We start from the raw sequence: 16,002 nt of genomic DNA, 5'->3' as shown, positions 1-16,002 counted from the left end.
TTTTAAAAACATAAGAAAGGGGAAGAATACAACACTACTTCACTAAAAGACCTTTCTACAGTATCCAGGTCAAAGCCTATCTGATCAAAAAAGTCCCTATCTACTGATGGAAGGGAAGCAGAGACACTGGCTGCCTAATTTCTCACACACCAAAGCCAGGAGACACCCCCTGAAAGGGCCTCCCCCCCTATCCTCACCAAATGTATCTATGATGGTGGTGGGACTCAGTACTAAGGGCAAGTTAAAAGAATGAACCGTAAGATGGTAAAACAAGAAGGGATTGCCAAGTGTTTCTAAAGGAGCTCTGAAAAATGAGCAAAGTGGGCAAATGTGGTTTGATGTAGGTGAGAAATAATGTGCACTGGAGCAAAAAAGGCTAATTTCATCTTTGCACCAATACAGTCTGAGCCGGTGGTGACTGATCAGGAAAAAAATCTTTAAAATTCTAGTATGCCACTTGATTAAAACAGTGACCTAATATGCAGTACTGACAAAACAGATTAATTCCATGTGTGGGATCATTAGACAGAAGATGATAGATAAATCTATCAATATAACAATTCCTTTATACCAATCTGTGGTGAAAACAGGGTTGTCAGATCATGTACAGTTCTGATTGAAATGTTCTTCCTCTAATAGTCTTGCTATGTAGTACTTGAATAACCTGCCTCACATATTCCAAGTGTTTCTGTAATTCTTTAAGTGAGAGGGATGATGTCTTCATGAAACACGAGATCTGTTTTACTTACTTTGCATACAGCTTTCCAGCTATATGTAGCTCTGAGGTCCAGATCTGCCTTGGGTCCCATATTGTGAGAATGGGTATTACATACATATGTACACATATACATACATACATACATACATACATAGGAGGGCATCCCAGAACCTTTGACATAATCCTGCTTTCCCTTTGCTGACCAGCCTTCTCTTGTTATGGGAGATAGGATGGGAAGGGGAAATAAGCTTCTATTTTGGGAGGACTTGACAGGATCAGACTTTTATTCCTCTTGCAGGCAGACAAAAAACATCAGAGTGATGGGGACTAAGTTAACTTCATTCACAACTAACTATGCAATAGGATATAATTACTTATTCTCCTTCTTTTCCAAGTTACTTGAAGAATTCCCATTGGGCGACAAGTCCTGGGAAGAGGACAGAGATTGGAAGACTGAAGATGAAAGGGTGGAGACGTACAAACAGCTAGAGTTTAGATCAGAAAAATCTACACTTTTAAACACTAGAAATCCTGCTCAGCTCCTCCCTAGTTTCTTGGACGTTTTGAAAAAAATATGTTTAATCCTGTTGTTAATGGGGAGGTATGCAAGGTCATATTCATGCCACCAGTATGAAATAATCCATAGTAAAGCAGGCAATATATGATGGCCTTTATGGAGAAAAATCTATTTCATCATTTAGATTGGGATCTAGTGAACCATAGCCTGAATTTCCTGTCTAAATGTAATTAAAAATAAATACTATAAAAGCTACAACAAGGAAGTTTTAAGAAGTAGTCACAATTTGGAGGGAGAAGCATTGAGTTAAAACAGCAAACAGATATAATTTGCTATGACATACTGTAGGGGGGAAATACAGTACCAACCTTTGATGGAAATTTCTTTGCCTTGAAAGTTATGCAGATAACGGAGAAGAACCTCTTTCCAGTAACTACGATAGCTAATAAGACCCAGATCTGAGAGGGGTCGTTCTGGGGATCCAACTTTCTCTTCCACCTTTGAAAGTAAGTAGCCTATTAAAGAGAACAAAACAAATTCTCTGAGATCTGACTAGAGCAACTAGAATCCCTACCCCACACTGACAGACAAAATCAAATTCCTAGCACACCATTGCCTGGGATTTCAGATATGTCTTCCATTCTCCTTAAATGAGTGAAGGCAAAAGCCACCAAAGCCATTCATCTTCAGGATTAAGTGCACATAGAAAGCTTTGCAAATGGAATTTGGTAAGCAATCAAAACTGCAGTTTGCTTAGAGGATAGAGTTACATGGAATAACTCAAGCAGGCAAGTATCTATAAAACATATACTTATGTGCATGTACTTGCACATTTGTACACACACAAGGCTTAAAACAAAATTATACTGTATTCACACCCTGTAGGAGAAACATTAATGCTCCAGACAAACTGAAACAAGAATTTTGCCCAAGACTACAGTGGTGGGAGATGAAACAGACAGCACTTATTCTGCTATGCTATGTAGTGCTAGATGCTGCCATCCCAAATAGAATTTTATACCTATGAAGTGGGATGCAAGGATGCAAAGTGATGGACACAGGAAAGACATGTCGCCCCCACACTTCAAATGCCCTACCTTGCCCTTCATTTTCCTCTATCTGTTGGCTGTTTTAATCTTATATATAAGGCACCTTAGATTGTTCTTGGCCATAGATATGATTGGCAGGTTCACAAATTCTGTCTGACTTTCTGATTTTGTTACACCCTTCTCCCTCCTTTCTAAACTAGTGATTCCCAGTGGGCAGTAGTACCCCCCTGGGGTGTTGGAAAGATCCAGGGGAGGGCTGAAGGAAAAGGGGCAGCAGGGAGGGGTGAGGAAAAAGAGAAGTGGAAGGGAATTGTAGGGATGTGGGTGCATGAAACTTTGTTTGTGCACCATTCTGCGACAGATCAGAGGGAGGCTGAATACAGCTGCTTGGGGAACAAGCTGTCTATCTGTTCAGGCTGCAGGCAAAAGACCCAGCATGCCTCCTCTGGCTTTGCCTCACCCTGGAGCAGACCAAACAGACCCTATCCTTGCCCTTTCCTCACTCACTCCCCACTCTGGGTGCCAAAATACTTGCCACGTCCACTTTTTTGCAGAAACTGCTTTGCTTCCCCCTGCAAGGAGCCCAAGGAAGAATGCCTCTTCAGGTAAGAAAGTCATGGGCTGATTCCAAGGCAAAAGCGAAAGGAGGGGGTAGCCGTGCACTCTCTCTTCCTTTCCCCCTTGCCTTGGCTAGCTAGCTGAAGCCAGCTAACCAAGGCAGAGGACATCTTGTGCATGCCTGCCCCCGCCTCCCTTTTGACTTGGCTAGCTGGCTTGAGCTAGGCAAAAGGGAAGCGGGGGCAAGCACGTACAAGTTCCCCTCCTTCCTTCTTGCTTGGCTACCTAGCGTGGATGAGCGCTACGGTTGTTACCCAAGAGGAAAGGAGATAGTAGCCAGAAAAAATTGGGGATCAGTTTTCTAAACTATCATTGACACTATGTAAGCTTACAGAATCCTCTAGGTATGCAGAAGCCACTACTTACTTACTTTATTTATTTATTCATGTATTTAATTTTGGTAGCTGTGTTTCACTTCTACACTAATCAGCAGTCAGCAACCTATGTTTGTTATTAGAGAGAACGGCTTCTTTTCCTTTTCCTTTCCTTTTTCCAGCCCCAGCTACCTAGTGCTATATTTATTTACATCTAGTAACTCAGAGAGTCTGGATATATACCAGTGCTGCCCATTTTTTAAAAACTGTTTTGTCTCACCACTGAGAATTGGTATTCTGTTTTTAACTGCATTCATTATTGCACACAAGAGATTTGCATGCAATCTATTAAGAAGAAACTCAAATGTCTGTTAACAAAAGTGGGCAAACTACGGCCCTACAGGCCAACATGCAATTCTCAAAAGCTGATTCTGTGGCCCTCAAGAGCCCACCCAGGGTTTATACTTACTGAAATCGATAAGCATTTTGCCATAACCCTGTCTCATGTACTGAGGCATCGTCAATATACAAGATACGTTGTAGTTAAGGAATGAGTTCTTCTCCTGAAAGAAGATGGTATGTTTGTTATGACAACTGCTCACTTTATAGCAAGAGATTTAGCTCAAGGATAAAAAATTTCAAGCTGAACAAAACACGATAGCCACAATCCAAAGTCAAATAATAGCCACTACACCTACATTTCTCAAATGTCAACCATCAGTAGGTCTTGGTTGCATTAGCAAAAGATCCCAGTCCATAAAGAGGCTACCTGAATTTGGCCTCAGTTGGTTATGGCTGGCCATTTTCAAAAATTCTCTGCCTCAGTTATGGGTGGATTTCAAGTGACTTGTTATATAAATGGCCAAAGTAGAAAATACAGATAAGAACCAACGCCGGACTTAATTTTTAATAGTTTTTTGTGGGGTTTTCGGGCTATAATGCCTTAATGTCTGTAATAAGATTCACAGACAAAATTGGGGATGGCTATTTTTCCCAAATGTTTTACATACCACAGTTTAATAAGCAACACTGGCATGTATGTGGATACACACATGTATACTGCAATTAGTTGTTCTGACAGAACAATGGTCTCAAATATATAGCAAATCAGTTTCTGTCCTGAATCCTTTTCACTTGTGATTGTCATGACACTGAAAAAGCTAGAGATATGACAGGCATCTGGTATGTCAGAATACATTTACTATGATTACCTTGTGAAAAGCAACAGCTCCCTCAATTTGTTTACTGGCTTGCATTCCCTATTGTCATAGCCCATCAGTACAGCACACTATTCAGTGTTGCCTGCACATTACTCAAGCTTCCTACTTTGATACATAAACAACCTGAGCATGCCTCTGAAGCTGGAAAAGCTAGTCATGTGTCACATATTGTTTCTGGACAACAATGAGGAAATATCACAAGCCGCAAGGGCTTGAAAGAGCTGTGATGCCTTGTGTTCTCCTCGCCCAGTTTCACTACAATGTCATGAGCAACAACCATGTATCTTCCTACAACCATGTATCTTCCTATAACCAAAGCTTATCCATAGCTGCTTGGTGGCAATCTACCAGAAAAATGAAATGGCAGGGACTAGGTCTCTGAAATCAAGCAATGGGATTAGAATTCTTAAATAATTCTCAATAACTAGAATGGCCTTTCAGATGCAGAGCATTGTTTTCATGTCCTCTCCTTCATGATGACATGCTAACACTGCTAAAAACAACAACAACAACAAAAACAAAAACAAATGCTGTTTCTGTAGGAGCTTGTCACAACAATGTTTCAAGACTGTCTCTACAAGAAAGGTGGATGAAATCAAGACAAAACAATGTCTTGGAGTCATGAATTTATGAGGTTCATCAGCTAGTGAAAAGGCGAGTTCTTGGAATCACTCTGCACTTCACACTTCAGACACTTTTGTTCAGACTCTTATTCTTTGTAATGCCTGTCTCACCCCATATCAGTTGATTCTAGTTTTTGGAACCTGGCTCAGCATCCCCTGAAAATGGTTAAGAAGTAATAATATCAAATATGTTTGCCAAGGCAAAACTACCAGCAACTGCTTTTGACACCAGGATGAGGATTTTCTGTTTCTTCAAAAACTGAGGAATATTTGACAGCCTTCGCAGAACCCAGAATTTTCAAAATGCTGAGAAAGATGGGTAAACAGGACTGGTTTTTCATCTGAAGAAGTTGTCACAATCTGAGTCATGATTGTCAGGTGAGGAACAATCTTGAGAAAAGATTCACAGTAGCACTCTGCTCTGTCAGTTTGGAAGCAGAAACAGATGAGATCATACTAGTGACTTCCCTTTGATCAAGAGGTCTTGCTTGTCAATATTTCCTAAACTGTTCTTGTCCAGTACTGTATGCATTGTTAATAGTTTCAGCTGGCATCCTGTTAGGCACATATTCTAAGTTTCCCTTACACTGTGCATGTCCTTCTTATGGCACTGCAGGGGCTGGTGTTCCATTCTTTCCTCAACAGCAACCAAAGCCACCCTTTCAATCTATTACTATCTCAGAAGCCCCACCACCACCACCTGTTTGTGGGAAGAGGGCAAGAACACAGAAGCATCTCCCTATGGTGACATCAGCGCTGAGATTCGCCAGGGTCATCTAGAATTCTCAGCACCGCTGTAATCATTCTGTATCTAGCTAAGGGCACGTAGCAAGATATTTCTGCAATCCTACCTGCTCCCCATGCAGCAGGGTAGCTTCAAAGGCTGTTCAATAAGCTGAGGGTAGTATATATAAGTAAGCTTAAGTTTAATGTTGTATCTCCAAGTCATAACATAAAACAGCAACTACACAGTTGTTAAAAGAAGCAACTTAAATAAACTATTTATAGGTGGTATATGGCCTGGCCTAGAAAGGTCTGCATGCAGATCTGCTATGCTAAGATGAACCATACAGGACTGCAGCCTTTACGTGACAAGGAATGTTGGTTTTTTTGGTTTGCTTACCCCACCTAAGCTTGGACTTCAGACCTGAGAAGGAGCTGAGTTAAGACATTCCAAATCCTATTTCCTTTATCTTATGCTCCCCCTATTTCATTGTTCTGTCCTTGCTTTCTGAAAATCCTGTAGTAGGTGATTCCTCCAACCTATGGCCTAGTTAGTACTGCAATATGCACTAACAGGCTTAACATAAACTTCTCTTCCTTCTTCTCCACTTCTGCTTTCAGTCTAAGTATGGAAGTGACCTCACTGTCAGTATGATCTGAATGCTGCTGCACCAACCAGCAGCACATGTGCTGCTTCTGTTGAAGTACTGGGGATGACAGCAGTTGCCAAGTGCCTTTTGGCACAAAGTTGCCTTAAGTATCATTCTAAAAATCCAAACACCTCCAGAGTTAGAAACATAAAAGTGTTAAGAGTTGTTAAGCTAACAATTTCTTGTTAGCTTTATTTTTTATTTTCAACTACTCAAGTAAAATGTGCAATTCAAAATATGAAAGCACTGATACTGCAGCAGTAACTTTTTACAGACTTTGAATACAGCACTCCAGGCAGGCATAACGCTCATATGGAGGAAAAGGGTAAATGCCAATCCTTTCCACCTATCACTTGAATGACCACTTTTGAAAACAGACTAAAGGTAAAGGTTTCCCTGTAACAAGTTTGCCCAGTCATGTCCAACTGTGGGGAGCAGTGCTCATCTCTGTTATTAAGCCGAGGAAGCCAGCATTGTCAAAGATGACTCCAGTGGTCATGGAGCCAGCATGACTGCACAGAATGCTGCTACCTTCCCACCAAAGTGATACCTATTTATCTACTTGCACTTTCACATGCTTCCGAATTGCTAGATTGGCAGAAGCTGGGAGCTCACTCTGTCCCATGGTGCTTGGGTCTCAAACTGCCAACCTTGCGATCATCAGTCAGTGTGTTAAGTGCAGAGACACCACGTCCTGGAAAATGGCCTACCAGAACCAAAATGGGCCAAATTCATGTTATTTCCCTCTTTATTTTGATCAGCATGGCAAACATTAATCTGGCCTAGATGTACTGTACTGACTAACACAACATTCAGTAGATCCCACATTAGGCCTTGGTTTGCCAAAGGGCTACATGTGTGTGATTCTCCCTGACACACATTCAAGAATATCAAGTCCCTATTTCTGATTAAGAATTAGCATATCACCTCAAAACAGTGATTTTTACTGTTTTTGTACAAATTATTTTATGTGGGCTGGACAGCATCACCCAGTTCAAAAATTGCTATATCAGATCTTCACACTGAGAACCACGTCTAATGTCTTAAATTAAATCCTCTATAGTCAGGTTGGATTATTTTCTGGAGTCCCAGTTTGCCTGCTCTCATACCAGATTGCCTGAAACAACTCTTTGAATCAGACAGTGTTTTGTTTTTGAACCTTCCAGAATGGTGAAGGGTCTAAGACCTGTCATTTTCAGCAGTAAAAGTGAAGCCACCTGACCCACTGTTGCTCTGGCATAATATACAAATTATGGCCAATATCTTCCTATGGAGATCTCAGGAGGTTATCACTAACCTTGGAAAAATAGCCTATCAGGTGGCAGCCAGTGTTGTCAGCTTCTGTCATGACATAGAAGAGAAAGGGCTCAACATCATAATATAAAGTCTTGTGGTCCAAGAAGAGCTTTGCCAGAAGGCACAGGTTCTGGCAGTAGATCTGGAAAGAATATAAGACTTGTTAAGACACTCATATGCCAAATGACCAGGAGACAGCATACAGTCAAATATTGCAAGATTTGTCACAAGGCAGATTGATGACAAATCATTTCACAAGAGAAAGGAGAGAATACGGTGCAAATCATATCAGATATTTCAATTCAGTGAGCTAAGTCAACATTTAAGATCAACCCACCAAAGGTCATCCCTTAACAACACAGGAAACCTTTTACTTCAGAACACATGGACAAACAAAAATCAATTTCACAAGAGCATCAGACAATGAAATAAAACAGAATATTCAAACTGTATTCTCTCCAAATCATAAATTTTCATTCACAGAGACTGATTTAGTGGCTAAGATTGATATAATCCACCGAAACTACAACTGAACTGTTCAACACACAATTTGTGCACATGAGGTCCCAAGTTCAATTTCTGTCATTCCACCCTCAACCATCAGAAATACAAATGATATAACAGTTAAACTGAAGATGTGTCTGGGAAAGTGGGGAGAGAACTTTACTATGCATCATACTTTCAGTTTTTCAACTGCTATGCCTAAACATGAATGATAGGAGCCAGAAGACCATTCTTGACATTCTGCAGAATGAGGCTTTGGGGAGTTCTGGACAGTAGCACCACTGAAGGAAGAAGCATATTTGTTTGTGACATTTTTTGATGACCTTATCCACACATACATTTTCTGCAAGTTTTGCACAGCTCCTCTCCTTCCTGTACTTGTAAAATATATGTTGTTTTTCTATACTGTAATATGAACCAGTACAATCCATCTTCATTACCTCAGATATTTGTATGCAGCAGAATGAGACAACAGAGTCCTGGTTTGGGTGATGGTAGCACTTCAGAACAAAGCTGGAGGAAGACCATATTTAATGCTTCCTCTTGTTAAGAATTCCCTGCAGTTAGAAAACTACCTCAACATGGTGAAGTGTTCTACACTATTTACTCCCTGCTCAGACAGATTTCTATTTGCAGGGAGATTATTCCCCACTTGTGTAGTACGCAAAAGAATGCTTCCCAGACCAGTAGTCTCAAATTAGGTGTTTGGTATCTTCTATGAGACGTCTGGTATCTCATCCAACTGTAGATCCAGCCTTATAGAATAGCTATAACATATTTCAATGCAGAAGAAGGCACAAAAGACATGCATTGCTAGATAAGGAGGCAGTAGCCAAGAGTCAGAAAGAAGAAAACATTGGAAAAGCAGATGCCAATTCAACTACAAAATGTCTTTGAAGAAAATGTTAGTAGAAGGCTACCAAGTTAAAGTCCAGTCAGGAAAGGCTACTTGATTAGCTCCATAACCCCAGGAAGTTGTCTTCCCCATATCAGACCAATTTAACAGCCTTAAGAATTCCAAGGCTAGGCAGAAGAGTGCACTGAAAGATTTCCAAGAAAAGGCGCCTGGGCAGTCTGCTCACAACCTACAAAAGGCAAAGTAGTACAGAAATTCTCTTCCTATCACAAGGTAGATCTAGATATATATGTTACCTTGTTCTTTTTCCCATCTACTTCAAACACGGAAATGGAGCCTTTACGATAAATTTCATCCCCTGGAGGGTGCTTCCAAACACATTTCGCCTAAAAAACACACACATAATACACACATGAATTAAGAGCGATAACCACTTACAAAGGGTAATAAATGACTTTGGAAGCACCTAGAAATCGAGAGAATTACTAAAGGAGCAAGCAGGTGTTTGCTACTGGACACAATCATTTCAGAGCAGAAGCATCAATGCCTTTTCAGTAAACAAAAAGAGAAACCATCTCATCAGTCTGGGCTATGGACCAATGCACATAAACCTGCTCAAATGTGGCTAATCCATGAATATTTGTTTGTTTGTTTGTTTGTTTATTGGATTTATATCCCCAAAATGGAATTCAAGATGGCTAAATGGGATTCAACATGGGGCTTGATTAAATGCCATATTGGGACGAGCAGGAAACAAGTGCAAACAGCTGACTAGATAATCCAGACATTTTTTCCCAGCTCTGACATAATGTCCTCTCTCCCTCCCTCTTTCTCTCACACACAGTTACCCACTCTGTTGATTCATGTTCCCAGAATGCTTCTTGCTCATAACCACCATTATTTCAGCTTTCTGTAGAGATCATTTGTTTCCCTCCATTGTTTGACTGAAGGTATCAGGATTGCTTCATTTTGTCCCCATGAGCCAGCAAAATGAACAACCTAATTTCAATACTGGCCTATTCCCTCTCAGAAAACTCTAAAGTGGGTATGTGTGTGAACAAAAAGCTAGTTACGATCATCCAAAATAATCTGAGGTGAACTACTGTGAATAGTTCCACCCCACCTTCAGTGCTGAGCCTTTTTTTTTTTCAGGCTTCATCAACCGTGTGCCCTCAGGAGACTTTGGATTTTATTTCAATCATCCCAACTCAGCATGGCCTTGTTGGTTGGAAAAATGACAGCTGTAATCCAATACATCTAAAGGACACCTGGTTAGGAAGAACTGTAGTACTGGTTTTGCCTGATAAATCCCCACCAGTTCTGGATTTTAAAAAAGCAGAAGCAATCACTGCAGACTTGATTTCTAGCTATCTCTACATGGAAGGAAACTATCTGCTCTACCAGCTGACTTAAGCATGCACATACTATAGCACGTTTCAGTAATACTCCAATACGGCTAATGGATGTTCTGCAAAACCACAGAAGCTGCAACGTAACAATGGCTACATGACTCTGTGGGCAATGAGAACAAATTTAGAAGTGATGCAAGAGAGGCCATAGTAGTGCTCCCTTAGCAGCAGTGTGGTTTCCACTATGCATCTCTGGGCATATCTCCGCTTATGAGAAAAACAGGAACCAAACAAACTGCAGTTCGGTGACCAAAGTTAAAGATCTCCAACAGCTCCTTTACTGAAGTGCATGTCCCAAGGCTACCCACTAAAAGTAGTTTGACAAAAAAAATCTGTTTGCAGATCAGTCTTTATCTTACAAAGGGAAGGCAAGTTGTATGCATTTTGGCACAGAATCAACTCTTTGCTCTAACTCCACCATGAGAAATCTAAGCTTTTAAACTTGCACATATGAATTCTTCATTTGAATCAGGATCCAGCAATGAACTAGTAAATCGTACACTAGCAACAGATTATTGGTCTTCCTCAGCTAAGTGACTATTTTCTTGGGTCTGCTTGATGTCCGTTAGAGAAGTCAAAATGCAAATGCAGTTGTGGGAGAATAGGAAATGTACAACATTAACACAACAGTGCTGTGACCTGTGGAAAATGTCTACCACAACAGGAATGGAGAAAAGTCACATTATTCATACCCTGGATTAAATGGAAACTAATAGCTTGCACTCAATGGCCATGTTTTCTCATCACTTCTCAGCTATGTCTAAACTGAAGGAGTATTTGCTTGACAGCTACGGGCCAATTACTGTATCATGTTCAGAAATAACACATGACACAATTTTTTGGCACGATACTACTTCAGACACAGATGGGGCAGTGATAATTTGAGTAGTTTCCAAGGTAAACAAAGTCCCTACATACACACACACACACACACACACACACACAATGTATACTTCTGCACATAGGATCAACTACATTTTTATGGAAGTTATATATAAAACATAACTGGCAAGGAAAAATAGGATATAAATCTAAAGAATTTCAAGTGTAAAAGTTTGATTCTTTTATTAACTGTAGGATTATTCTTTGGTTTGCTATAACCAGTATCTTATTATTTTCTCCAGCATTGTATACCTTCAAGTAGTTTCTTGGCAAGATTTGTTCAAGGCGGAGAGTTGCCTGTGTTTTCTTCCAAGGCTAAGGAAATGTGTTTTGTTCAAGGACACCCAGCAGGTTTCCATAGCTAAGCAGAGATTCAAACCCTGGTCTTCATGGTCATAGTCCAATGTTCAAACCAATACACCACACTGGCTCTCATATAAGTATTTTACTATTTTATTATTTCTGGTAATGGTCATAGTTCTTTCATTCAAGTGGTAGCAGTACCAGTAATGGTGACAACAGTAACAACAAAAATAGTAACACTAATAATAGTATGAGCATCATCTTATTACGGTGAAGAGGTTAAGCCCACCCTCTGCCTGATATGCTAGCTTTGAAACATAGCGGGGAGATTTTTGAACCTGGAGTTTGAAGCATTATGTGCAAAAACAGCTGTACTCCATGCTATTTTTGCTTCCATGCATTTCCCCTTGGAGAAATGTGTGAAACAGCTGGCAAGCAAGTAACTGATTAATTAAAGGCATAAATATGTCTCAAGAGATACTGTCTTAAAGAGCTCACCATGTGCCTGCGTAGTATCGTCTGGCTCTTCATGTATTTGAGACAAAACTCACACATGTAGAGGCGCCCTAGCCGCGCATATTCCTCTGGATAAGGAGAATGGTACCAGGTGTCCAGCTCATACCGGCCAAACGCAATAGTCTTGATCATGTTGCTGCCTTCTGTAATCTGTCCCTGAAGTCTCAGCTTCTCCTATTGAGAAGAGAATGTGCAGTGTATTAAAAGAAAAATATTTGACACTTAAAGAGCTAAACTTTGCATTTTATTATAATAATCCACAAGCTAAGAAATTATACATGTAGCTGTGTATTTTCTGTATTTGTTCCACTAGAAATGAGGAGCAGCAGAAAGATAAAATAGGCATCATAATCCCAATCAGATCATGGGAAATATTTGGTAGTTCCCACATACTCTATTTTAGGTCCAAAGGCCTGGAAACTTTTTTTTAAAACAACAACAACAACAAAACTGATACTTCTTTCAATTGTTTTCAACCATTTTCAAAATGGCTACCATTTACTGAATATATAAGCAAAGGACTGCAGCATTTCAAACTATCATCACACCATGTTGGACTCTGGAAGGACACTTTACAAATTAAAAGTTCCTAAGCTTGCTAAGGAAATGTTAACATTTTGAGATACAAGATCTAAAAAGACTTGACAAAACATAAACTGACATCCATTGCTTGCTGAAATTATCCTATTTGTTTTTTAGGGTTTTGTATATGTGCATATATGTTTTGTGTGTGTGGTTTTGTAAAATAAAATTTATATATAAAGAGAGACACAGAGAGAAAAATAGAAAAACAAATAAAAAAAATTGTCAGGGAGTTCTGCAGCTTGTGAAATACAATACGAGCCAACTCTGGGCTAGAACCAGACTAAATTACTTGCCTTTGATCATACAGAAAGCAATCATATGTCCTACTGATTTCAAATTTAAAAATTCAGTCTATGTTCTACTCAGAAGTCAATCCAATTGAATTAAATGAAGCTTATTCTCAGGTGTGAACAAGACTGCAATCTCAATTAGTCTGGATCAAGCCTACTCTGTGCAATGTAAGTAACACTGATACTGCTTTCACATCAATCCATGAAAGCAGGAGTGGTCAATTATTATGGGCTGCAGAGCCCATTGGCTCTCTAATGTCCCTCAATCACACATTTTAGCCCAAAATGTTCTCTCACACAATAGGAATTAGGATCATGAGGTCTTTTTTCAAAACTGGAATTGATCAGATGGACAATCCCTGTTTTGAAGAAAAAAAGGCCTGCATGGGTCAAAATAGTTAACTACACTCCCCAGAGGCTAGGGAAGGTGCTACTGACCATTTTAGATACACATTATTTCTCCAGGGGGAAAACTGAGGGGTAGTGGTGGCTGGGACCTTTACGGCTTCTCAAAAAACCAAACAAAACATGAATTTAAAAAATCCCCACAGGGTTAGGGCAGAGTCTTGTGAATGTTTTACATAGTGGAAAACAGGAATTCATAGAATGTTTTTAAGTACTCACTCAAGCACCTTCATGCTTCTCAGCTTCGGTGCCCCATGCATGTGCATTTGAATATCATGCTTGCACTCACCCAAAAAGCATCAAAGAGAGGGCAGAATTCCTAAGGATTGCAGAGCAGCACAAATGGGTGAGAGTATTATAAACGAACAACTACCAGGGTATTCTGCCAGCTTCCTCTGGACCTCACTAACCTTGTACAAGCTGGGTCTTGCCTTTGTAGGTACAGGGAAAAAATCTGCAGTGATACTGCCTACTTGACTTTCAGTTTCAACCGGAAGCATTCTTGGATTACCAGTCCCAGTATCCCCCTCAGCCTTGATCTGGAGGATTCAAATGGTTCAAAAAAGTAAAATTTCTAAGATCTGGTTTCCAAGCTATTGTATCTACTATTTCTCAATAAGAGGAAAATAAACTCCTCTTACTTCCAGGTTGGACAGAATGAGAAAATACCTGTCTAGGTGAAATGGCATGCATGAAAACTGTTCGATTGTGGGTTTTCTCTTCTGTTTTATTCTGTTCTAAATTTGTTGAATTATTTTCAACGGTTTGCATTGTTTTATAATTGCTTAATTTCTTCTGACTGCCTGTAGCCCATACAGAGAACTCTAAATATACAGAAGAAGAAAAATGCATTTCATATCTCATTTATGATGAAAGTGAGGACTGAGAGGACATTGGTAATAAATTATGGTCCCAGGCCATCATAGTGGTTAACCTGACTTACTGTGAGCTCTGATCACAATTAGCCATTGGAGCCAGGAAATCTGGAAGACCAACAGTTTGGCCAGCATACCTGGTTTTCCAAGAGCTGAACAAAGTAGAGAGGGTGAGGGTGCTGTAAATTATGGCATATCTCTGTTGAACTCCACACATATCTGAAGAAAGTGTCCGCTCTTAGCTCAAAGCTTCCATTACCAAAGACAGCAACTGCTGCTCTTCCATCTGGCTTAAATCAATCAAAGCTTAGAAATGCTTTAGAGTCTTTTAGACAGCACAGCCACAACCATGCTGTTTAAGGGATTCTGAGACCTGCACTCCAAAAAAGTAACTTCTCCAAACTATACACTAAGAACCACCTCTTCTTCCTGATGATCAGGGGTGGGGGTGGAGAGCCATCTAGGGCACTTGAATTTGGATGACAACTCTTATAATCCCCCAGAAAGTTTAGCCAGTGGCCATACTGTCTGGGGGATTTTGGGATTTACATTCCAAAAGTTAACTTCTCCACACTGAAAAATCAAACACCATCTTATTTAAAAGTGATTTCAGAAGCGCTGGCCCACCCTCAAGTCATGAGAATGTGATAAGGATCATTCCTTACCACAGAGTACTTGTCTCTCTGAAGGTAATTATATCTACTGTTTGCTTACATTCTCTGAAAGTGTCTCTCTAATGTTTCTGTGAAGCACTAGCTTGAGGGAGCAGCTCACAAAGAAAGCTTCACATGAGCATCAAATACCATAGCTCTAGTATGTAGTTTGGGCAACTAGCTTTCAGCTGTCTTGACACCTCATGATGCCACTAAGAATCAAACACAGAGGAGGGTGAAGAAGATAATAAGAATAATAAAATCAATAATAAAATGAAGAAAAAAGAAGAAGATAGTTCCGAACTGTCACTAGCAGAAGAAACCTGACACCTCTCTCTCTTGCTACCAGCAGGAGAAACCTGACACCTCTTCCTAATGAGAACTTTTAAAAAGCTGTGTGATTTTGCCACATTTTTAGCACAAATCTCAGGGCATCTCCACAGAAAAAATGCCTTCTACTCCTTTAAATCAGAGGCATGAAGTGTTGCCTCAGATTTAGTGGGGCTGGGCAAATATCTCTGCTCTTCTTGGCTTCCAGAGAGGATGTTAAATAGGTTTTTATGATTATGTCCCCTCATAGTGCTTCAGTTTTAATCTCTCTAAAACAAATGGAGCCTCTCCCAATGGCTGCTCCTAGGCTCTGAAACTCTACAGTGAGGCTAGACTCAGAGAGATTCACACTCACTGTCATCAAGGCAGTACAGCTGACCTTATTCAATGCCTAGAAAATGCAATGATGTGTGTCCAACTTGCTAAGCACTGTCACCTTTAGTTACACCTAGCTTGACTTACCAGATCCTCAGATGCTCTTGCTTGTGCTCGCCGGAACAGCTCTAGGTCATATTCACTGGTCAAGTTTTCTAAAAGGGGCTCTCTGGTGTTTCCATAGGTTTGTCTGTGTTCCTGAAGCAATATAAGAATCAATCTTTTAATATTACTTTTCCTGATCATGGGGGAACTATCTTCCCAACAGCCACTGGAATACTTAAAAATGCT

The 16,002-nt window shown here is 40.2% G+C and overlaps 1 protein-coding gene across 4 annotated transcripts in view; it reads right to left on the bottom strand.

Annotated features, from left to right (window-relative positions):
* The window catches only part of KAT7 (lysine acetyltransferase 7), a 38,145-nt gene that overhangs the window by 9,023 nt on the left and 13,120 nt on the right, over nt 1–16,002 (bottom strand). For 2 of the 4 annotated variants that reach the window (XM_042471915.1, XM_042471917.1), the window contains 7 exons: nt 15,799–15,909; nt 13,889–14,017; nt 12,181–12,372; nt 9,385–9,474; nt 7,730–7,870; nt 3,686–3,779; nt 1,604–1,750 (listed from right to left, as the gene is read on the bottom strand). In XM_042471915.1, coding sequence (XP_042327849.1) covers nt 1,604–1,750; nt 3,686–3,779; nt 7,730–7,870; nt 9,385–9,474; nt 12,181–12,372; nt 13,889–14,017; nt 15,799–15,909 — 904 coding nt within the window. Of the gene's footprint in view, nt 1–1,603; nt 1,751–3,685; nt 3,780–5,269; nt 5,481–7,729; nt 7,871–9,384; nt 9,475–12,180; nt 12,373–13,888; nt 14,018–15,798; nt 15,910–16,002 lie in introns of those variants that run through there. The other 2 variants (XR_006104432.1, XM_042471916.1) reach the window with 2 other exon arrangements.

Source organism: Sceloporus undulatus, chromosome 6 (assembly GCF_019175285.1).
Source record: "Sceloporus undulatus isolate JIND9_A2432 ecotype Alabama chromosome 6, SceUnd_v1.1, whole genome shotgun sequence".
Taxonomy (NCBI): domain Eukaryota; kingdom Metazoa; phylum Chordata; class Lepidosauria; order Squamata; family Phrynosomatidae; genus Sceloporus; species Sceloporus undulatus.
The sequence above is the reverse complement of the archived record's forward strand: the minus strand, read 5'-3'. Positions and strand labels throughout refer to the sequence as shown.